The sequence below is a fragment of the Plutella xylostella genome, chromosome Z (assembly GCF_932276165.1).
Source record: "Plutella xylostella chromosome Z, ilPluXylo3.1, whole genome shotgun sequence".
NCBI lineage: Eukaryota > Metazoa > Arthropoda > Insecta > Lepidoptera > Plutellidae > Plutella > Plutella xylostella.
The window spans coordinates 14699066-14722485 of NC_064012.1; the positions used below are offsets into that span (position 1 = coordinate 14699066).

Consider the following 23420-nt stretch of genomic DNA (forward strand, 5'->3'; position numbering starts at 1 on the left):
AAGTAACAATTCTGCAGCTGTGCGCCATAGAACTATTGACCTTAAACATGTAAAATTGTTTCAAACAGAACATAGAAAATAAAACCTTGTCTATATGGTGTTTCACAATATTAGTCTATGTTTTTAACTTATTAAACAGAAGCATTAAAAAAATTCATTTAAATTCTACTATAGGTATCTAGTAACTACAGGCAATACCTAGCAGTCTTAAAGAAGCTAAATTGCCCTATTCCGGGACTGTATTATTTGGCGAGTTTGTACCTAAGTAGATAAGCCATTTTTCATCAAAGTTGCAAACCTAAGCGCGAATTCTTACGACACTATATTTATGTAGCTTTTCCGTGCGCCTTTGATCCTAAAGCCCGTCACAGACTTAGCTATACTATAATTTTCTATACATTTTCGCAGTGACGGCACACTCAGCTATAATATATATTTCTGTAACATCACCAAGCGATACCGTAATATACATGCGAACACTAGGGCGACCATCAATTAATGAAGGCAAAATATATATTTCATAGTGTGTGGTACCTTGCTATAATATATATTATAGTACGGTATATTAATATATATTATAGCTAAGTCTGTGACGGGCTTAATCATCTTTGATCATCTATTCACTCTCTTCCTCTATCCCCGTTCCAGGCGAAGCTGTCCTGCTCTTGGAAGGCGCAGGCGCTGTTCAAGAAGTTCGACGCCCGCGCCAACCACAAGGTGTATGCCAAGGGGCGGGCCTGCGCCGGCACTCGCGTGCTGATCATCGGTGCCGGCCCGTGCGGGCTGCGAGCTGCTATTGAGTGCCAGCTGCTCGGGGCCAAAGTCGTGAGTATCATCCGGGGTCTTTCCGGGAAGTCATAAGCAATATAGGTCGTCTACTGGCGTGAGCTTGGGTGGCTTAATAGCTAGGTATTTCACGCATAATGGCCCACCTAAGAGGCTAAATATGGAAAATCAGCTTGCCATGATAGGTAGATTGATAGATAGTGAGTATCATCCACCCATTACGTCCCCACTGCTGGGGCACGAGTCTACTACGGCCGAGGGTACTGTCTAGGAAATTCTACTCGGTGGTTGTAATCAGCATAAATGTCCAGAAAAAAAAGGAAGACACAGCCATCGATGGCTATTATGGTGGGGAAGAGAATGGACCGGCCTGCGAATAGAGTGAGATGAAGTGAGTCTGCATTAGTCATTCCGCAATTTTCACATTGTGTTTTCATCAACTAGCGTAAACATCTTCATCACCCCTCACACTGACCTCTACCCATCTCTCTCCCACAGGTGGTGGTAGAGAAGCGCGACCGCATGTCTCGCAACAACGTCCTGCATCTGTGGCCGTTCGTCATCCAGGACCTCCGGGCTCTCGGGGCCAAGAAGTTCCTCGGCAAGTTCTGTGCCGGCTCCATCGACCACATCAGCATTAGGCAGCTGCAGTGCATCTTGATGAAGGTATTTACTTGATTACGGAGACTTGCTCCAAACAATTAAACTAAATTAAATGTATTGCTGTCCGGCTCATTCAGTTATTATTGTCAAACTAAGAGAGCAAAAAAGGAAATTGGGCATTTTTTATACAAAACGCTTAATGTCCTTTAATTTCGTTTAAATTTTTGGTGTAACCCATATTGTAAAATACAGACAGCATCTTTAGTGTAGTTGTAGAAGCTCTGCTTCAATTCGCAAAATATCCTGTGTTTTAAACCCGGTAAGACCATCAGTTTGTGTTTCTAAATTGTGTGCCCAAGTATGATTAGGGTAGATAAAACGATTCCTACTGTCGGATGGGCATGTAAAGTAGTCGGTCCTGCGTCTAGCTCTGTCTAACCGTGTTGGTCATCCGTCCATTGGTCTATGAGCAGTATGGTACAGATAGTGTTCCTGTGTGCTGCTTACACACTTGGACATTTTAATCTAATCCCGCGGCACCTCCCATTATCTCGTCTGTATAAATTAAAATATTCTTCAAAATATGTAATATACTTACTTAATCTAAAATGTACAAATCTTCCAGGTGTCTCTGCTGCTGGGCGTGGAAATACACGAGGGAGTCAGCTTCGAGGAGCTGCTCGAGCCCACTGTCACAGAAAATAATGAAAGTGAGTTGAAAACTATAGAGAAACCTCTAAACAATGTGTCCTAGTCCACAGTCTAAGGGTCATATCATACGTACCACAACCACACCACAGCCACAAGCACACCACAACCACGCCGAGTGGTCGGGCGTATATTTTGTATTGAAAATGAATAATCCAATTCACACGTGCCACATTTTGCCGTTGTTATCGACCACTTGTGTAATACGACCACATCGCAACCACATCGCGTCGGCAACGCCGCCACGCGGCGGCGGCACCGCGGCTACCTCCTCTCCCTATTAACTGCATACGACCACATGGTTACCACATCGCAACGACAGCGACAACACAACCACATCGACATTTTATCGCTGCCACACAATTCACACGTAACCACAGCTTGACCACATTATGTCGTTGCGACGTGGTGTGGCTGTGGTACTCGCCATCGAAGGCAGATATTGCTGTAATGGTGAAAAAAAAGCATGTGTGTTTCTCTTTTGCCTGGATATAATTTATCAAAGTACATACTTATATGAAGAACATTATTATGTATTTCTGCAGATTCATATGGTATCAGATCGATCATCGATCAGCTGTCCGACCCCAGTTCTGCCCAGTTGTTCTCATAACCATAGAGGCCTTTGCCTAGTAGTGAGACACTACAAAGGCTACATAAACAAATAAAATAAAAAATATATAATATAATACCAACCACCCTCCTCTCCCCCGCAGCGCTCGGCTGGCGAGCCCGCGTCCTACCCGCCGACCACCCGGTGAGCCAGTACCAGTTCGACACGCTGGTGGGGGCGGACGGGCGCCGCAACACACTCGCCGGCTTCAAGCGGAAGGAGTTCAGAGGGAAACTCGCCATGGCCATCACCGCCAACTTCATCAATAGGCACAGCGAGCAGGAGGCCTCGGTGAGTTGTGGTTTAAGTCAGTAAACATATTTTCCTAATAGAAAATGGGGGAGTAAAATTTCGTCCAGTAGGTATAACGAGTAGGTACTTAAATACATCGTCAGGCGCAACCTGGGCAGTCAGCGACGGTAACTTAATCACAACTAGGCATATAACACAGAACAGAATACAATTACATTGTGCGTGTCGGCAAAGATACTATCTTGTTAATTCGACAATTTCAGTAATTAAGGTCGCTTATTAAACTGTACGTATGTGTCCGTTTACGAGAGTAGGTCATTCCTGTAGGTATTCATGACAGAGCGCAGAGGTGACTGACTAACATTCCTTTTACTCATAACAATAGTTATATAAAACTAACCACTTATTTTTGAGTAGTAGATATAGCGTATACATTTATGCTCAAAACTGTAATCCCAGTTTTCGAATGAGTACAATGCACTTTGGGTACAGTTTCCTCACGTTGTTTTTCATAATGTATTTTGGTATATGGCAGGATTCGTCGAACCCACGGTCTTGCAAAGTATCCACTACGCCACCACGACTCCATTTCGCGTATAGAAATCATGACTAAAAACACATAATATTTCCAACAGGTGCCAGAGATCAGCGGCGTAGCGTTCATATTCAACCAGAAGTTCTTCAAGGACCTGTACGAGGAGACCGGCATAGACCTGGAGAACATCGTCTACTATAAGGACGACACACATTACTTCGTCATGACGGCCAAGAAACACAGTCTGCTGGATAAGGGTGTGCTTCTGAAGGTTAGTTTGTCCTCATGACATGACATGGACCGATAGGCAAAAGCTCTTTAAAGGTAAGCGTCCACCTATCGGCATCGGACGGATCGGAAGCATCGCATTCAGTATTCTTTGTAGAGAAATTCACACAAGTCCACTTTATCGGCATTTCATAATTTTATGAAAATCCGTTTGCTGTGATATGTACGATACGCATACGATAGGTTGTCATAGAGTGGACGCTTACCTTTAATAGAATATTTCTTTGTCAATATTGTTGTATGGATTTTTTTTTATTACTGTACTTACCTACCGTCCCCATCGCCAATGTAGTAAGGCAAACAAGTACTAGTTCCGAATTGCTAACATTATTGTTACAAATCGACCCTGTAGACAGGTCATACGCTTCACTTTCCATTCGTATAATATCAAATTCAGTGTCATAATTCCTTCTTTCCCCAGGACTTCTCCGACGTGTCCCGTCTCCTAGACGTGGACAATGTGGACCGAGCAGCCCTCATGCGCTACGCTCAAGAGGCGGCACGATTCTCCACGGACGGCAGACTGCCGCTCAAGGACTTTGCACTCAATCATTACGGCGAGCCTGATGTCGCGCTGTTTGACTTCACGTCCATGTATGCGGCGGAGAACGCTAGCTTGGTGAGTTTTTAGTTCGTAGTCTACTAGCAGTGGAATATTATTGGCTGATGATGATGATGAGTCTACTAGGACCTACGGCAGACTGCCACTCAAAGACTTCGCGCTCAACCACTATGGCGAGCCTGACGTGGCGCTGTTTGACTTTACGTCCATGTATGCGGCGGAGAACGCTAGCTTGGTGAGTTTTTAGTTCGTAGTCTACTAGCAGTGGAATATTATTGGCTGATGATGATGATGAGTCTACTAGGACCTACGGCAGACTGCCACTCAAAGACTTCGCGCTCAACCACTATGGCGAGCCTGACGTGGCGCTGTTTGACTTTACGTCCATGTATGCGGCTGAGAACGCTAGTTTGGTGAGTGTTTTGTGGGATTATTATTTTGTATAAATAGGTAATTAAATAGTCGAAGGGTTAGCCAGAGGTGACCACGCTCAAGGACTTCGCTAAACCACTATGGGGAACCTTACGCTGTACATTTGTACTCACGATAGGTTTGAAGAAGTGCAAGTTTCCTGTCTATGTTTCCATTACTTAAATTCCTTATTTCTAAAGAATTCATTGGTACATGGCTGGATTCGAATTCGAACTAACGCGTGGAATATGCACGCGAGACGTGGGAAAATGGCATGCAATCCCGTGTGCGTGATGAAATTAGCATGCTGTTAAAAAATTGCTAAAGTTATAAAGTTAACCGACCTGTTCTCCACAGGTGATCGAGCGCCACAACCACCGCATTCTCTGCCAGTTAGTCGGCGACAGTCTCCTCGAGCCCTTCTGGCCGACCGGCTCGGGCTGTGCTCGAGGGTTCCTGTCAGCCCTGGACGCGGCGTGGGCTGTACGGGCGTGGGGGCAGTCGCCGCAGCCGCATCCACTGCACGTCATAGCCGAGAGAGAGTCCATCTACAGGCTGCTGGGTGAGTCAATGTAGTGATGGCGTGCTTGTAGCAATGAGATTTTTCCTGTGCTATACATCCGTCGTCGATAGGACAATGTTGGACTATAGTTTTCCAAATAAATATTATTCTTATTCTTATAATGTGACCAGCATACTGAGCAACTTTTATTGGTGAAATAACTCAGAAATCACGATAGGTAGTGCGTATATAACTTTTTTGTAAAGGTAGGATTAGTTATTCTGTTATTTGCAGCACATCGGCCTCAAGACAAATACTTATATTCATTCGATGTTGACACCTTGAGACGAAGATATGTAATTAAATATATCTCCTGTCCACAGCACAAACCACGCCAGAAAACTTGAACCGCGATTTCGGAGGCTACACACTCGAGCCGGGCACCCGCTACCGCAACCTGAACCGGGGCGCCGTGACGCCGCACCGCGTCGCCGGCTTCTACGACAGCGACGAGCCGCAGCCTCTCGACGCACCCGACAAGCCCAGGAAGCGACGCCGAGGTGAGACCACACTAGCGACGATATGGCATTCAATTCAACCGGTTAAAACCCGCAGCCACATGTAGCTATACCAAAGATACGATTAGGTAAGAGTACTGAATTTACGCTAATCCGTCGTCATTTCATCCTCTTTTGAACGTAGATCTCGTGACGCAACCGCGTCATTGCCTCGCTACTTTTGTTCATGTGATTTCTTTTCATTCATTCAAATCAAAATCATAGCACCATATATCACCCAGTATCTCTACCCACAGAAGCAGCGCATGTTGCTTGGGATCGTGTCCTTGCTTGATCAGCGTAATTTAATTCCTTCATAATTTCACTTCCTTTCGTTCACCCACAGAAGCCGAAGTCCCCGACGAAGTCCTGCTAACCTGGGTGGGCGCTCCGTCGCTGCGACAGGCGGCGGCTTCGGGCGCGCTGTCGGCGCTGCTGCGGCGCTACCGGCCAGACCTGCTGCCGCCCGGCAGCCAGCAGCCGCACGTGTACCACGCGCTGCAACACAACTTCGGTGAGACTAGTACTGTGTCAGCCAGCGAGGTGGACTAGGCCTACACCCTTCCTTCATTGGAAGGAGACCCATGCCCCAGCAGAGGGGACGTCATGGGTCAACAGTCGATTGTCTCGCCAATCGTTACTTAATCGCGGGACAATCGACAGTTGAAGAACTGTTCAGAATCTGTCAATTTAGTATCTGAGTTAAAAAAACAGACGCTACACTATTCTACGTATATGTCACATCCGCCTTTGCTTGATTATGACCTTGGAGGCGGCGTGTGGAATGTGGGCTATATGTATTTTTACGTAACTGCGGGACTGAAGAATCAAGAAGCTTACCCTCCACGAATGCATAGAACAGTCTGTGTCTATCAGAGACTTGCAAAGCATCAACGTTAGAAACTTATTTTGAGTTTTTACTGTGTAACTACGAAGTTTTCATAATTAATAACAATAATAACCCCTTTGTTTTATGAAGGTCAGTCTTTAAACTATAGTCACAAAATAAGATTCCCAATCATGATTCCGAACCACCAAGTTTAACCCCTCACCCGTCACCCCCGCAGGCATAGCCCCTCTCTCTTCGACGGGCTCGCTCCGGGAACCTTCAGAGGCGAAGGTGCGCGCGTACCTCACTCGCATCTACCACGCGCTGAAGGGGGAGGTGCCGCACGTGCACCACGAGACCGAGCATGTGTTCGATCAGGTATGTGGATGTTGCGACATCTATAATGAATATGCGCAAGCTTAGAGTCGAGATTTTGAAGACGACCGACAGATGGCACGGAAGCGAGACGAGGAAGCAATTTCTCACTCTTCATCATTTGTAAGGAGGGCGGAATCCTAGCTAGATATTTACGTGTCGTGCCGTTTTGGTTGGCTCGGTCGGTATACGCTAATATCACGAAAGTAGCCTATTTGAGCCTTAGAGAGTATCTTATATTACAGTAATCATTAGGTTAAATATTTCTAGGCAAAGGTAGTGTAATAACAAACAATTCCGATGTATAATCGGCTCGTTTACTTCCCAGATGAAGCAGAACATTCAGAAGGAGAAGCACGCCCGGACCGCACCGGACCAGTCTCTCTACATGTATGCAAGTAAGTATCTCAAACCAATATGCAATTTAACGTCTTAAGATACGGTACTAAAGTCTCATTTTATTCGCAGCTGCCGTGGAGTCGGACAAATCCCACTCGAGCTACAGGAAGAAGCGCCGCGGACAGAGGGCGCCACAAGTAAGTAACGAGACCGAGGAGTATATACGTAAAAAGATCGGCAAACTACACCTTGATGAGATTTCACAGCTCGCCCGCCTCATAGACGGCCATGACGCCGTCGTAGACCTTCACGCTCACAAAGAGAAACAGAAAACATTACAGAACGAAATATTAGCCTTGCTCGATGAAGATGAAGCGCCGAGTCCCAAAATGATCAGGGAAACTCTAGCTCAGCTCTTGAACGAGCCAACGACTCCGAAAATCACACAACCGAAAGCAAAAATTAGCCAACCAGAGCCAAAACCGCGGACCAAACGGCACGTCGAAGAACCCAAGCCACAAGATTTACAGAAATTCTTCGCCGAAACCAGCTCCGAACAGAAGCCGGTGAAACAGCAGCGCAAGCTGAAAGGCCTCGACTTGAGTTCTATGAACTTCCCAGATTTATCCGACATTTTAGACGACATCGACGTCGAGCCGGCCGTGAAGCCCCAGAGGAAACTGAAGGGACTGGACTTTGACTCGATGCGATTCCCTGATCTCTCCAACCTCTTGGACGATGTGGATTTAGACACGGCTGTAGTGCCTTCTCCTGATATTTCCAAGAAGAAGGAGTTTAATCGATCCGTCTCTACGGACTGCCGGATAGCCCCGCCAGTAATGAAAGTACCTTTTGGTCGATCAAACTCCATCGGTGCTCCCGAGTCAGTCGCGGGCGCCAGACGCGTCGCGGAAATATACGAGTCGAGCAAACGGAGACACTCGCAGAGCCCTAAACCTAAATCCGTTCTCGGAGCCAGCACCTTCGAAAGGGCTCTAAAATGGCAAGGAATGTCCGAAGTGCAGGGCAGGACGCGTATACCCGTGCCTCGAATGAAGAGGGATTCCTTTGGGAATCTTGACATGGGTGTGCGCAGACAGAAGGTCTCTGAGCTCATTCAGGGAGCTAAACCACAACGCAGCACCAGCCCTGACTACGTGCCTCGACGACGGAACTCAGGAGAAGTGGCTTTCAAAGTGCAGCGGCATTCGGACATGATGCAGAAACATAAGACGAACGACAAGAAGAAGTCTGGAGGCAGAAGGAAAGCGGCTCGAGAGATCATGAAGCAACGCTTCGACAAGAGTCTCCAGATGTTAGCGGCTGAGCCCCGTCTAGACTTCGCGTCGTCAGCTGATCTGGAGAACGACTACGGGTTGCAACAGTACCGCGCCAGCGCCCCACACTTCGATGAAAGAGTCAAGAAGCTGGAGAAACAACTGCAGCACTATGTGAGGATACTGGGTGTTGAGTTGTGTTGTTGCATGGTTGTTTCTTCTTAACCAGTGTGAAGAAATACGGTCCGGGTGGTTTCGGACTTGGATCTAACGGCCTGAGCGACTGGCCGCTCCGATTGTTTGATAGCAGTTCGCTTGCTCGTTCTATCTAATTATTTATAGTGTGAGCACGAAAACTAAACATCTAATACGTCACCCCAAGTGTTTATTTCACAGTGTTCAACTAACGTACTTATAACAGAGTTTCTCTAACATCAATAATTATTGTTGTTTTACATCGTTTATTGTTTATTGTTATGTCTTCCTTGAGAGTTTATGAACGAAGTTACCAATCTCCAATCCAATATTTCTTAAGTGATACACCATTGTGAGATATCAATCACATTAATATATAGTCGTTTGCAATAGAATCCAACAATCATGTAAACAAATATGGCGGACTGACATTGACAGCGTATTGTTTATGCCCATAGTGATGTCATAGTGTTCTAATTAGATTAAATATATAAGCCATAGACTATAAAATAAAACTGATTATATATAAAAAAGTGTTTATTAAATCAAATTTAAATCTTCGTCTTCGTTATCATCACTATCAGAAGTGTCGCCGGTGACCGTAATTATAAATGGAACCACTGTGTCATCGCTTGCCGTGTCTAAAATGCCGTCGAGCTTTTTCATTTCCTCCTCTTCCTTTTTTCGTTATGGTTAATTATATTAAGCTCTTGAAAAAATATATTATTGTATTCAAATAATATTAAATTAAAATAATTTATTAAATTAAAAATAAAAGATAACTTCAGATTACGAACAACACTAACTTTTCAATGACTTATAGAGTTCGATGAAAAACTAAGATGACAGCTTGTCAAATACTTCGAAATTTTTACGTTGCAAATGTTTTAACAAATTTAACTTATAAATACAAGTTAAATCGTGTTGAAGATAATGTGAAAACAATGGTGCGTTCGTTGAAATCAGACTATGTTCATAATTGATCGTCAAATGTATGTGATTACGGAGTAATCGTAACAATTTGGTTTGTTTACATGATTGTTGGATTCTATTGCAAACTACTATACGTAACTTTGCGTACCAGGCTCATAAAACTTTGATCAGTATAAAAATTAAAAAAATATATGATTGTTTGCTCTTAAAATTGGTATTGTTGGTGTGCGTTCTTAAACTTTTTCTCTCAATTAAAACAGTTTCACAGCCTTACGCAGAAAGGAACTTTAAGCTAAAGTCGACCTTAACTATATTGATGCCTTCCTTTGACAGTATACGGACGGAAAGAGACGGAAATAGATTTAATGTCGACATTATAGTATGGCCGTTGAGACAATGCATTTTTTTCTTTCGAAATCCCATACATAAACCAACGTCAAAAGGGCATTCTCTAAACTGCCGATCATTCCTTAAAGTTCCTTTGCATTAGTAACTTAGACCCCCAACTAACCTATACCCACCCTGACAGGAGGAGGGCCGCATAGTGGCGGGCGGCGGGCGGAGCGCGGGCGGCGGCGGCGCGAGGGTGGCGCGGCTCGCCGCCGAACTGGCTGGCACCACGCAGCCTAGCCAGGCCAAGTCTACTAAGCCTAAGGTGAGTTGTAACCCTAAAGGTACAGGCCAGGATTTCCACCAAAGCGGAGAGGAGAGATGTGTTTTCGTTATTTCCACATTTGAGAGGGATGTGGAAATATCGAAATGCGATTGGTTATCAAAACACAACTCCTCTTCTCTTCGCTTTGGTGAAAACTGTGCCGTACAGTCTACCAAGCCCATCCTAACTAATATTATAAATGCGAAAGTAACTGCGGATTCGAAAGAAATTTGGTATACATATGGTCTAGACCCTGGGAAAGAACATAGGCTACTTTTTATCCCGGAATTCCCACGGGAAAGCTTTTTAAGGCGAAGCGAAGCGCGCGGGAACAGCTAGTATGTCATAAACGCATTAAGTATCTGCATTTATACAGGGCGTCCCGTAAATTGTGGACCAAGAGAAATGGGGTGATTCAGGGGCTCTATTCTAGACTCAGGGGCTCAATCTTGACAACTTTTGTTCAATGACTTGGATATCCGTGAAAAAATATTTGCGCCCTGTTTTCTGGGTTGTTTTTATTGCTGATCGTTTTATTTCACGCCTTCTTATATTGTTTTATAACTAAAAGAACAGAAGAGATCATAATTCATTTACCATCTGTAACATTAAGCATTAAGTCCACCTAATTGTACATAACTACTTTTGTATATTGTGCAATGAAGAATAAGTAAATAAAAATAAATAACATCTATTGTCATTCCAATGTTTCATATCAATCTAATAACATAAAATCAACGAATATCTCTTTTTTTCTTCCCAAGGACCTGCTCCGCTCGGTCGGCAAGATAGAGCGAGAGGACTGGAACGTAAAGGAGATCGAGCGCAAGATCCTCGAGAACCGGCTCGGCCGGCCCGAGCCCAAGAACGCGGAGAAAGTGCCCAAGTGGGATCGCGAGCAGGTATACTATTATGGAGATGCTGGAGGTGGTAGAGCATCCCCATGCAAAGGGAGGATCCTCCGACTTCCGAAACTTCGAATGCGCGATGTCCTCCATCGGACATTTGGAGTCCATAGTAATTTGCGTAGTTCCCATACATCTTCACTGTATTGAGTTCCGAGCGCCATCTGTTGATGATCATCTGAACTAGTGGCTAGGAGTCCGCCACACTATATTATATAATTAGGGATAGCCTAACTTTTAAAATAAAAAAAAATAAACACATGTTACCTACAACCTTTAATCAATTAATATTTACAAACTTATTTACTTAATCATTTATGAACAATAATTTACACAGCTAAATTACCAAACTAAACCACGCTAAACACAACTATAACCTACCACTAAATAACCTAGCTACACTAGATACGAGCTGAACAGTGCTAACGCTTCGACGGCTGGATCGGGAAAGAGGGCGGCGCAACCTCTCACTCCGCTTTTATAGGCGCGCGGCTAGTGATGCTCTCGGGGTGGCGGACACCGCTAACACGGCCTCTCCTGACACGTGTTCGTCCTCGAACACTTCCTTGATGTGTGTCACGTATGTTCAGACGTCATGGCAGCTGGCTGGACTCTCCGGGATGACTTCCACTGGTACGGCTTCTGTTGGCTGGTTGGCGTTTTCCCTGGATGGACCCTGTTGCTCACATCGCTGAGCTTCACTGTCTGCAATGTCTTCTTCCATTGCTGTAACAAAATAAAAATATATGACTTGGGCTTTAAACAAACACTCAAGCTAGCATAAGCAAGCAGTCAACAGTCAGTAAATAAGTCATTTTATTATGTTTTTGTCAGTCTTGTCACATTTCAGAATATTAATATGGGCAGCGTACGAGTTAGCATACCCCGAACAGAGGCACCATGTTTGCATGTTCACTGACGGAGAACATCTCAACGCCATACGTCTTATCACTGGCGGAGCCACGCTCAACACCAAAATACATATGGATAGAGGCACCATGTTTGCATATCCCGAACAGAGGCACCATGTTAGCATGTTCACTGGCGGAGAACATCTCAACGCCATACGTCTTATCACTGGTGGAGCCACGCTCAACACCAAAACACATATGGATAGAGGCACCATGTTTGCATATCCCGAACAGAGGCACCATGTTAGCATGTTCACTGGCGGAGAACATCTCAACGCCATACGTCTTATCACTGGCGGAGCCACGCTCAACACCAAAACACATATGGATAGAGGCACCATGTTTGCATATCCCGAACAGAGGCACCATGTTAGCATGTTCACTGGCGGAGAACATCTCAACGCCATACGTCTTATCACTGGCGGAGCCACGCTCAACACCAAAACACATATGGATAGAGGCACCATGTTTGCATATCCCGAACAGAGGCACCATGTTAGCATGTTCAACATTCCCTCCACTTACGTAAAATTCTTACATACATCACCTAGTCCTAATTACACATTTATTTCACTCGTACACATTTATCTCATACGGGTACCCATCTCATACAACACACATCTATCCACATATAATTATCATGAACATGTATTCACACATCGTACATACATACATACATACATCTCTAGCATACGCATACTGGGAATACACACAATGAGACACCACCACTTGATGTCAGTCGAATCTCAACTTCAATAAGTTAAAGATTACTTACAATTGAAAAAAGTTGCACAGGACTCAGGTCCACTCTCCTCGCCAAATAACCATGTGCTCAGCAGCAGCCTGAGTTATCTTGCCGTATGAACCACTAAGCAGTTGCAGTTCGTAACAGCCATGGGGCAAAACCTTGTTTACACGATAAGGCCCTCGCATCCCTGAGTCCAGCTTGCCAGACATCTGTGAACACTTTGTGACAAAGACCATACCGTTAAGTTTAAAGAGGCGTGCTGGTTTGCGATTTTTATTTACATATGCACCCTGCCTCTCTCTATTCATCTCCAGCAGTTCAGATGCACGCTGCCTCTGCAACGATTTGGCCATGTGTTATCCAGCGCCACGTCACGTATGAGTGACCTTATCACCGGTGTAGCCGCTTCAATGCCAATTAGGAGATGTAAGGGTGACGTTTGCGTTGTCTTTTGTTTAGTACAGTTGAGAGTTAGCTGCAAACGCCCGAGTGAGTCCGACCACGGTGTGTCAGTGTTTGTGGCCTCAATCCTTAACATAGTGCGACAGTAGCGTTCCAGTTTTGTCCATTCTCGTTGTGTATTTCAGGCGTTATAAAGTGTAGTTGGCTACCTAGCTCAGAAGCGTAAGACTTAAAACTAGCGCTCTCAAACATACGGCCTCTATCACATACCAATAACTTAGGATATCCAACAAAGAAATTGCATACAACAGACAATATTTTGAGTATGCATCAATTATTATCAAAACATATTTACATTCGTTTACAGTAGGTAAGGGGCCTAATACATCGAGATGAATTGTTTCGAATGGAGAAATTGGTTGGTGAGGGGCTCTTGGAATTCTTTTTGACGAGAGACAGACAAGGCAATGACTGGTATACTTTTTGACAAACGCCCGTAAGCCAAGAAACCAAAAATGACAAAGAATTAAGTCAATCGTTTTGTCCGCTCCGATATGACTGTGCTGGTCGTGAAAAATGCGCAGAAGACTTAATCTATGACCTTAAGGTATTACGTTTGTATGTATAGGTGAATCAATTAATGCTTTTATTTTTCGTTCGCTCGGTCTAACCTGACCTTGTGATATTATCCGACCTAAGTACTCTACTTCCGTAGCCAAAAACGTACTCTTCTTAATGTTTATAGAAAACCCGGCGGATGTTTATACTTGCAGCGTCTCGCGTAAGTTATCTAGTTAGTCGCTGTTTATTATTTACACGTATGTAGGCAACTCCCTCGCGATTTAACTCATTAGTACCTATCAACAAAGGTACGTTCATACAGGATTTACTGACAACATACAAATCAACTTCTAAATCAATATCTTGAAACTCGAGTACCAAAGTAACGTAACTGTTACACTTAATAGTTTGGCTCCCTATGCCCTTAAGTACTTGATTCGTAGGTAAACAGGCGCATTTCAAATGTTTTAGAACAGATTCAGAAATTAACGACACGCGAGACCCGCTATCTATCAGTACATCGATATACCTTCCACGACCGCAGTGGTGACGTCACTGTCGCTTTGTGAACCATTCAATTTGTTACAAAAATTTACATTATTTACATTTCGACTTTCAGGTCGTTGTTTTGCAAAGCACACAGTGACGTCATGACCCGGCTTCTTACAAAATGAACACACACGATTGTTCGAATTGCTAGGCCTATTCACGGATGTTTTTGTTGCACTCATATATCAGTCGGTTTGTCAGTTATTAAACGCTTAGGACATAAACGTTGCACATGGCCAACGCTACCGCATGTATAACATTTTATTTCGCGGGTAGGTGTACTATGAACATTACTGCGCTTGCGGAAATTTGGTTCACTGAATTTACTTCGAGATGGGCGCGCAGACTCTTGTGGGGTAGTGACCGTAGGTTTAGTATAGATCGATAGAAAATCTACAAGGTCTTTCGGTAGCAACATGGCATTAGAAGCAGCGGCACGAATTTGAACATCCGTTATGCCACGAATGATGATAGCAACGATTAGATCATCGCTTAAGCCCTTTACTATGTTCAATCGTAATAACGATCGCCTCGCATACTCAGCATACGTGGCATAGCGGTCAGAATTGGAACACATCACATCAAACAAAATATTCGCGACATCGATTCTCCGTGAGCACAGTGGTTTGAATTCTAGTTTAAAGTTGGTCCAGGTACGGTCATTAGTGACCCATTCATTTAACCAACAACGAGCGTCTCCCTTCAGACAGTTGGCTATCCTTGCGAGGCACTCGTTGTCGTCCCAGTTATTTACAATGCGAGCTCTTTCAACTTCCTCACACCACGAATCGATGTCGTTTAAGCTTGGATCAAAATTTGAAATGTAATAATGGGTAGATCTTACTCGTGTTAGGGCGCTCAGTGCGCCTATGAGTCGCTCAGTGGCGTCTGGCGCGGCGACACCCCCAGTAGTAGCAGCGGCGGCGGCAGGTACAGCCACGGCGGCAGGGGTCGGCGTCGGCCCGGGGCTGCCCGCACTGGTGGAGGCGCCGAGGCACGCGCCCGGCGCTAGGATAGCGCGCGCGCCGCTCTCGCTGCACGGCTCGCTGGGCTGCGCGGACCCGGCGCGGGGGACGGCCAGCGCACTACCCTCTAGCGCGTTTAATCGCGACAAGATAGCGCCAAGCTGGTTATGTACTGCATCTTCACCGTCTGAATGCAGTTCCTGCCTAATCCTACCCCTACTTCTAGCACTACGTCGTTCAGCCATTATTTACATAAGCAGTAAGCAATAAGCAATCTAAGCTATCAGAATGTCCACTAAAGCCAGCGTCAGATAGGCTATGGAGCCTATCCCACTTCTGAAATTAGGGATAGCCTAACTTTTAAAATAAAAAAAAATAAACACATGTTACCTACAACCTTTAATCAATTAATATTTACAAACTTATTTACTTAATCATTTATGAACAATAATTTACACAGCTAAATTACCAAACTAAACCACGCTAAACACAACTATAACCTACCACTAAATAACCTAGCTACACTAGATACGAGCTGAACAGTGCTAACGCTTCGACGGCTGGATCGGGAAAGAGGGCGGCGCAACCTCTCACTCCGCTTTTATAGGCGCGCGGCTAGTGATGCTCTCGGGGTGGCGGACACCGCTAACAATATATATAATATAGTGTGGCGGACACAACGTTACGTTAACGTCACAGTAATCATTTTAGCTGAATATATATATATATATATATATATATATATTAGATTGAGATAGAGATTACTCTTTTAGAGTTATTTCATATTGAAATTACTTCGGACTATCCAAATATTTTTTTATTTATGTTAGGTAAGTATGCTATAGATGTAGTAGAAGTCTAGAACTTTCCCGTGCAGTAATGTAGGAAAGTATCTTGTTTGCGGTCAAAGTAGACCTGTGGTCTAGTGGTAGAAACCCTGCTTTAACCTTCATAGGCCCGGGTTCGATCCTCGGGTGTATTCTATTCTATTCTATTCTATTCTCTGTGGGGGTGTAAGTACCTGCACCTGGCTCTCTCGAATGGAACCTTTGTGCATATCCCCAAGGTCTAAACTGCCTTCCTAAGCTTGGACAATTTCCACACCACGCTGGTCCACTGCGGGTTGGTGGGTTCACATATCTAGATGTGCTAGATCTAGATATGCAGGTTTCCTCACGATGTTTTCCTTCACCGTAAGAGCGATGGTATACATTGTACTTAAGTTAAAAGAACTCATTGGTACATGTCAGCGCCGGGATCGAACCCGCATCTCTGGCGTGAGAAGCTGGCGCTTACCCGACTGAGCTACCACCGCTCTATTTGGGTGCTCGGGTGTAAATATCAATTTGTAATATCGGTTTCTAAATTACTGTTAGTACACAAGAGCCTGGCTCTTACAAAAGCTGTAGCTCTATCAAATTTGGGACCGGTACTAACATATATCCATACTATAATGTCTTACATTCAACATCATCTGTAATTTATGCACGGCAGAAAGAGCAGGGTTTAGGGACCCTGGTAACTAATTGTAAAAAACGTTTGTTATCGAATAAAGATATTTCAATGTGAACACTCTATATTTATGTTTGTTATGTTATATGGTCATTATCTTTCGTCAGTTCCTCGGTCGCCAGCGTCGTCTGAAGGAGGGCGACAACCAAGAGAAGTGGGGGCAGATCGACGAGACGCTGCACAAGCTCGACCAGAAGCTCAGGGACTCGGGACGACCAGACCACGGCACTAAGAAGGTATGCTATAGTATATTAACTTACTACTATGGTAAAATACCGTCAAACAGAGCGCCAGTGCTAGCAGTACACAACGCAACGTCAAAAAGAGCTCCAGCGCTAGCAGTACGCAAGGCAACGCTAGCGCTGGCGCTCTGTTTGACTGTATTTTACCTTAGCGTCATAGCGCAGCGACAAGTTAGCGCTCTGACGCGTTCGGTTTGATAAAGCCTTAAGAAGTCCCCTGAAAGAACCCTGAGGCGTCGTCATAACAAGCGAATGGCGATCATCGTTCGTCTAAACGATGCGAAGATCTCCTAATTAAATAATTATTTTTGCGTTACGAGGGCGATACCGAAATGATCGGGAATAGAAAAAAGTACAAAGATATCATAATATTATTTACTTTTATTGTTTTTCAAAGTAGTCTCCGTGACATTCAATGCACTTTTTCATTCGATTAAACCAATCATTGAAACAGTAATTCCAGTCTGAAGTGGATACTGTCTCTTCTGGGCCGCTAAACCGTTGACCACGTAGCATATCTTTAATTCTTGGGAATGTAAAATAATCATTGGGGCTCAGATCAGGGCTATACGGAGGATGGTCCATCAACTCCACGTTTTCCATATTTAAAAACGTTCTTGTTTTGCGAGCGGTATGAGAGCTTGCATTATCGTGGTGAAGGATTATACGACGATTCGGGTTAGTTTTACGAAGTTCTCTTACGACTTCCGGCAAACAAACTGTTGTGTACCAATCAGCAGTAACCGTCCTTTGTTCTTGTAATGGAATCGTGGCCAGTTTTCGATACAAACGAAGCGACCATTTTTTTCGACACGCTGCGTGAGCGAATAACTTTTGTTGGCTTGACCTCACCTTCGAAGACCCAAACTGCCGATTGATGTTTTCTTTCGGGCTCATATGAATAAATCCACGATTCATCACCAGAGACGATATTGTAGACAGCATTTGAACTGCCTCCATTGAACCGTTGCAGAGCAGATCGACACCAATTAACACGAGCCGACTTTTGTTCCTCGGTCAAACGGTGGGGCACCCAGCGCGAAACTAACTTCTTGACACCCAGTTCTTCATGTAAAATGGTTTGAATGGCTGTCATACCAATGCTGAGAGAAGCCCGAATCTGCTCGTATGTCACATGTCTATCTTCTTTTATTAACTGGCGTACAGCATCGATGTTATCTTGTGTTACCGCTGTTTTTGGCCGACCAGTAGAAGGGACTGTGGTAAGAGAGGAACTTCCACGGCGAAACTCAGAATACCAACGATATATAGTCGTTTTACTTGGTGCTTCAAGTTTATAAATAGAAACAAGCTCGGCGAGACATTGTTCTTGAGATAAACCTCGACGAAAGTTGTGAAAAATTATTGCACGGAAATGTTCCCGCGTAAGCTCCATTTTTTACACCGACTTGTCAAATTCAAATGGTCAATACTCTTTTATTTTTTACTTTTTTTAAAATTCGAAAATGGAATTATGTTTGAAAAAACCGGCCAAGTGCGAGTCGGGCTCGCGCACAAAGGGTTCCGTAGCAGCAAATATAATATTACAGTTAAATCAACCTATCTCAAAAACTATAAGAGATACTTTGATCAAACCAAAAATCGTTGAAAGAGTTAATTAGCATGCATCACCTCTATTTTTTTTAGAATTTTATACCCCGTAGTTATAAAAATAGAGGGGGGGGGACATACTTTTTACGACTTTGAGAGCTGATATCTCAAAAACCGTTCACTTTAAGAAAAATGTTTTTTAGAAAACTTTATATCATTTTAAAAGACCTTTCCATTGATACCCTACACGGGTATGTACATCGAAAAAAAAAATTTCATCCCTCAGTTACATGTATGGGGGGCCCCACCCCCAATTCTTTTTTTTACTATTTAGTGTCATATTTTTGTAGCGGTTCATACAACACATATTCCCATCAAATTTCATCACTGTAGTACTTATAGTTTCCGAGTAAATCGGCTGTGACAGACGGACAGACGGACAGACGGACATGACGAAACTATAAGGGTTCCGTTTTTGCCATTTTGGCTACGGAACCCTAAAAAACACTACATTTGATACACCAAAAAGGTTTCACTCTAATTTATTCTTAAGTATTCTATTCCCGATCTTTTCGGTGTAGCCCTCGTAAATAATATGGATTATGATTCCACAGGTGGCAAACTTAGCTAATAAGTTCGTGAAGCAAGTCGAAGAACCAGCCAAAGAAAAGAAAGAGAAGGAGAAAGAAAAAGAACGAGAAGAGGTTAGTTTATCATAATAACAACTCGTACAGCCTATGCTTTTTTCTAATCCTTGCATATTAAACTTAGCACGTTACACGTGCGTACGTACTCACAGTATAGTGTGCTTAATCAAAATATGACTGGTTGGATTACAAACAATTATTCTTTCCATTTTCTGAATTACATAATATAATATGCCGAATTACATAGGTATAATATGCCCTCAATCAACAGACTCAGTAAACCCAGCTTGTCCAGGTAACGTTCACGCTTCATCTAGTTACATACACTTTTCGCCTAATTTTAGCGAATCCATATGATTCAAATCACTTCTGAAACATGACAGCTGCATACGAATTTTGTTGGTTTTTAACTAATGGTAGGCATTTTTGACCAATGGTTGAGTTAACTATGGATCAAAAACTGGCCCTAAATGTTTCCTTAGGCTAATATTATCCTCCATCATCAGACCAAGAAAACCTGGCACGGCAACGCGGCCTCAGGCCCGGCGTGCGCTGCCTGCGGCGCCCGAGTGTTCGCGGCCGAGGGCGTGACGGCGGACGGACGCCGCCTGCACCGCGCGTGCTTCCGCTGCGCGCTGTGCGCCGCCGCGCTGCGCCCCGGGTGAGTGTGCGCACTGTGCGCGCTGTGGGCGTGCGCACTGTGCGCCAGGAGGCCCAGCAGAAGCATTGAGAGTTTACAGGGCACAAGCGATGGCGCAACACAAGCTTGCAAGATGCGTGACGTCACGTCATTTCCAATGAATCTCCCGTAAATAGTGGACCATCGGAAAGGGGTTGACTCAAACCCCCAGCAATCTGAACAACTGTTCTATAACTTCTAGAATTTCGTGAAAAACAACGTTCGTCCACTATTCACTCATATACCCACAAAAACTAATAAAGGTCTTCGCACATTATAACAACTCCACGCTAACGCGGCAGCAACTCTACTCACACTCCTTTAGTTTATCTAGACATTTACTGTACGATGCGTAGGCCACTCGTTGTACACTACTTTATAATCATTTTTTGAAATTAAACCATGAACATATGACACAGGGCTTAAATATCAATGTCTAGCATAGAGTCGAGTCGCCGGTGAGTTTTTATAATGTGCGAAGACCTTAAACCCCAACCCAACCCCACAGAAACTACACAATGGAGCGCAACGGCACCCGCCTAGTCTGCTTACGACACAGTGGGGCGAACATCCCAGACTCTGGGCCACCGAAGACCGGCGCGGCTGCCATGACGCCCGAACGCATCAGTCTGGAGGCTTCGGACCACTGTGCGAGGGAAATAGACGAGGACGAGTGGACTGTGAGCAACTTTCTGGCGTCCGAGACTTCTGGCGCTGGCGGGCTTAGGTAAGTGGTTATATTAATGATAGGTTATGTGGTGGGATAAGTACCTATCATACTCCTGTAATGGGTGGGATAAGGCTAGCATAATAAGGTGATTAATTTTATTTCACGGCCGAATGGCGTAGTGGTTAGTGACCCTGACTACTGAGCCGATGGTCCCGGGTTCGATTCCCGGCCGGGCAGATATTTGTTTAAACACAGATATTTCTTCTCGGGTCTTGGATGTGCCCGTAAAATAGCAATAGGCCCGCCCCCTATTACATTGGGACTAACATAACACTCTGGCGAAAAGTGGGTGCAGCAATGCACCTCTGCCTACCCCGCAAGGCAGTACATTAGTACAAGGCGTGAGTGAGTGCGTGCGTGTGTGTTAATTTTATTTCATAGTAAAAACTAACCTCACATGAGTTATTTTCACGGTAATGATTTGACGTAAAAGCAAAGAAAACCCCATTTTATCGAAGATCTAAGTAAAAATGAATCAGCAAGTAACTTTAGCGCATAAGGGCCTTTTTAATCAATATGCGGAAATCATGATATTATGACTAACCTACCTATTATTTTGTTATGTATTCCGAAGGAGAATATTTATTTGTGTATTCTGCAGTGGAATACATTATTTCCGTATTAACTTAACCTCGTTCTCTCCCCAGTGACGAAGACGAATCAAGTTCCGACGAGTACACGGACGTGGAAGAGAGCTCGGCGGAAGCGGAAGCGGAGGCGGAGGCGGGGCCGGGCGCGCCGCGGCTGTCGCCCGTGTACCTGTCCGACGACTCGTTCGGCTACGACGACTACTCTGACGACGGTGAGTGTGTGTGTGTGTGTGTGTGTGAGAGAGAGGAGGCGGAAGCGGAAGCGGAGGCGGGGCCGGGCGCGCCGCGGCTGTCGCCCGTGTACCTGTCCGACGACTCGTTCGGCTACGACGACTACTCTGACGACGGTGAGTGTGTGTGAGAGAGAGGAGGCGGAAGCGGAAGCGGAGGCGGAGGCGGGGCCGGGCGCACCGCGGCTGTCGCCCGTGTACCTGTCCGACGACTCGTTCGGCTACGACGACTACTCTGACGACGGTGAGTGTGTGTGAGAGAGAGGAGGCGGAAGCGGAAGCGGAGGCGGAGGCGGGGCCGGGCGCGCCGCGGCTGTCGCCCGTGTACCTGTCCGACGACTCGTTCGGCTACGACGACTACTCTGACGACGGTGAGTGTGTGTGAGAGAGAGGAGGCGGAAGCGGAAGCGGAGGCGGAGGCGGGGCCGGGCGCGCCGCGGCTGTCGCCCGTGTACCTGTCCGACGACTCGTTCGGCTACGACGACTACTCTGACGACGGTGAGTGTGTGTCGGACGTGGGAGAGAGGAGGCGGAGGCGGAGACTACTTACCTTAACGACGGTAATGATTTACACTGTTTATACTGAGGCCAGTGTGTGGGGTGCGAGTTTTTTCGCCGTTTGAGTAGTGAGTAAACGTGAAATTATGTGGCGCGGGAAAGTCACCGCCATGCGGTAAACGCGCTGTACTAGCTCCGCACTATAATAATCTGCGTCTATTTTCAATGCTCGTTTAAGAAAAATCTACACTAGGCCATTAGGTGATTCTGGAAACGAAACGATCCTTAGAAACCTTTTTTACCGGCATCAAAAAAGATAGTATTGTTTATTTGATCCGTACGTATGCATGTATGTTTGCGCACGATTATCTGCCGTTTGGCTGAAACGGCACGGTTTGAAAGGAAAAACTCACCAAGGCTGATTTCTCAATAGCCAGATAAAAGCCATCTGGGGAATAATTTTGATGCTGTCGCGTCTGAGTGTTTGTATTAGACAGTGGCAGCAACAATTTTATTCGTCAGATAACATTCATCTGACTATTGAAAAACCATCCCTAGTGAGTGTTTCTTGTCAAGCGATGGTGTATTTTATTCACCAAGTGGCTCATCAAACAAGCTTTAACGAGCCTTTCCTTCCCCAGGCGGCTCCTCCTCCGGCGCAGAATCCTGCTCCCGTCTCCGCGACGCTCTCGAAGCCAGACGGCGGGAGGTGCCAGCCGAGCCCCGAGCCCCGACCGACAGCAGCGAGGTACCGCGCTGCCGGCTCGCTTAGGGTAGGGAGGTACACGTGCCGGGCGGCAGCAGTGTTAAATTGTGGAAGCATTAGATCATGGTTGATGAAAGGGTGGCGTGGGTTTCTTGACGTTTTCTTGGAAGATTTATACGTTAAAGGATTGTCAGAGATGCAAATATTTATAATGACTTACAAGATAAAAATATAATGTAGTAAGGTCTCCTTATAAAAGTCGGCAGTGACAGTAAGTTGTAGTAGTTCGCAAAGCGAAGTCTCTGTAAATATAAAGTAAACTGTCACTACACCACCATACATATATGCTAGTGTCAGCGACTAAACGAGTTTTATATGATTTATCAATATCTTTTGTATATATACTCGTAGCTCGAAGAAGTACGTTAGAAGTAGAATGGACGTTATTTATCGTCTGTTAGCATTTTACACTGTCGCTTTTTATTTACTAGTCATGGGATTTCAGTCTAGTAAAAGTATATTATTCATATGTTACTGCATGTAGAACATACACAAACAACTCGATATTCTTCAA

The 23420-nt window shown here is 44.9% G+C and overlaps 1 protein-coding gene across 1 annotated transcript in view; it reads left to right on the plus strand.

The window, feature by feature from the left end:
* The window catches only part of LOC125491254 (F-actin-monooxygenase MICAL3), a 57162-nt gene that overhangs the window by 20854 nt on the left and 12888 nt on the right, over positions 1-23420 (plus strand). The window contains exons 3-22 of the mRNA XM_048632772.1: positions 649-825; positions 1285-1452; positions 2015-2099; positions 2814-3001; positions 3598-3768; positions 4207-4404; positions 5116-5320; positions 5644-5820; positions 6164-6331; positions 6885-7024; positions 7350-7419; positions 7490-8811; positions 10295-10420; positions 11185-11322; positions 17081-17209; positions 19381-19470; positions 19920-20074; positions 20601-20819; positions 21470-21624; positions 22782-22888. Coding sequence (XP_048488729.1) covers positions 649-825; positions 1285-1452; positions 2015-2099; positions 2814-3001; positions 3598-3768; positions 4207-4404; positions 5116-5320; positions 5644-5820; positions 6164-6331; positions 6885-7024; positions 7350-7419; positions 7490-8811; positions 10295-10420; positions 11185-11322; positions 17081-17209; positions 19381-19470; positions 19920-20074; positions 20601-20819; positions 21470-21624; positions 22782-22888 — 4188 coding nt within the window. The remainder of the gene's footprint in view (positions 1-648; positions 826-1284; positions 1453-2014; positions 2100-2813; positions 3002-3597; positions 3769-4206; positions 4405-5115; positions 5321-5643; positions 5821-6163; positions 6332-6884; positions 7025-7349; positions 7420-7489; positions 8812-10294; positions 10421-11184; positions 11323-17080; positions 17210-19380; positions 19471-19919; positions 20075-20600; positions 20820-21469; positions 21625-22781; positions 22889-23420) is intronic.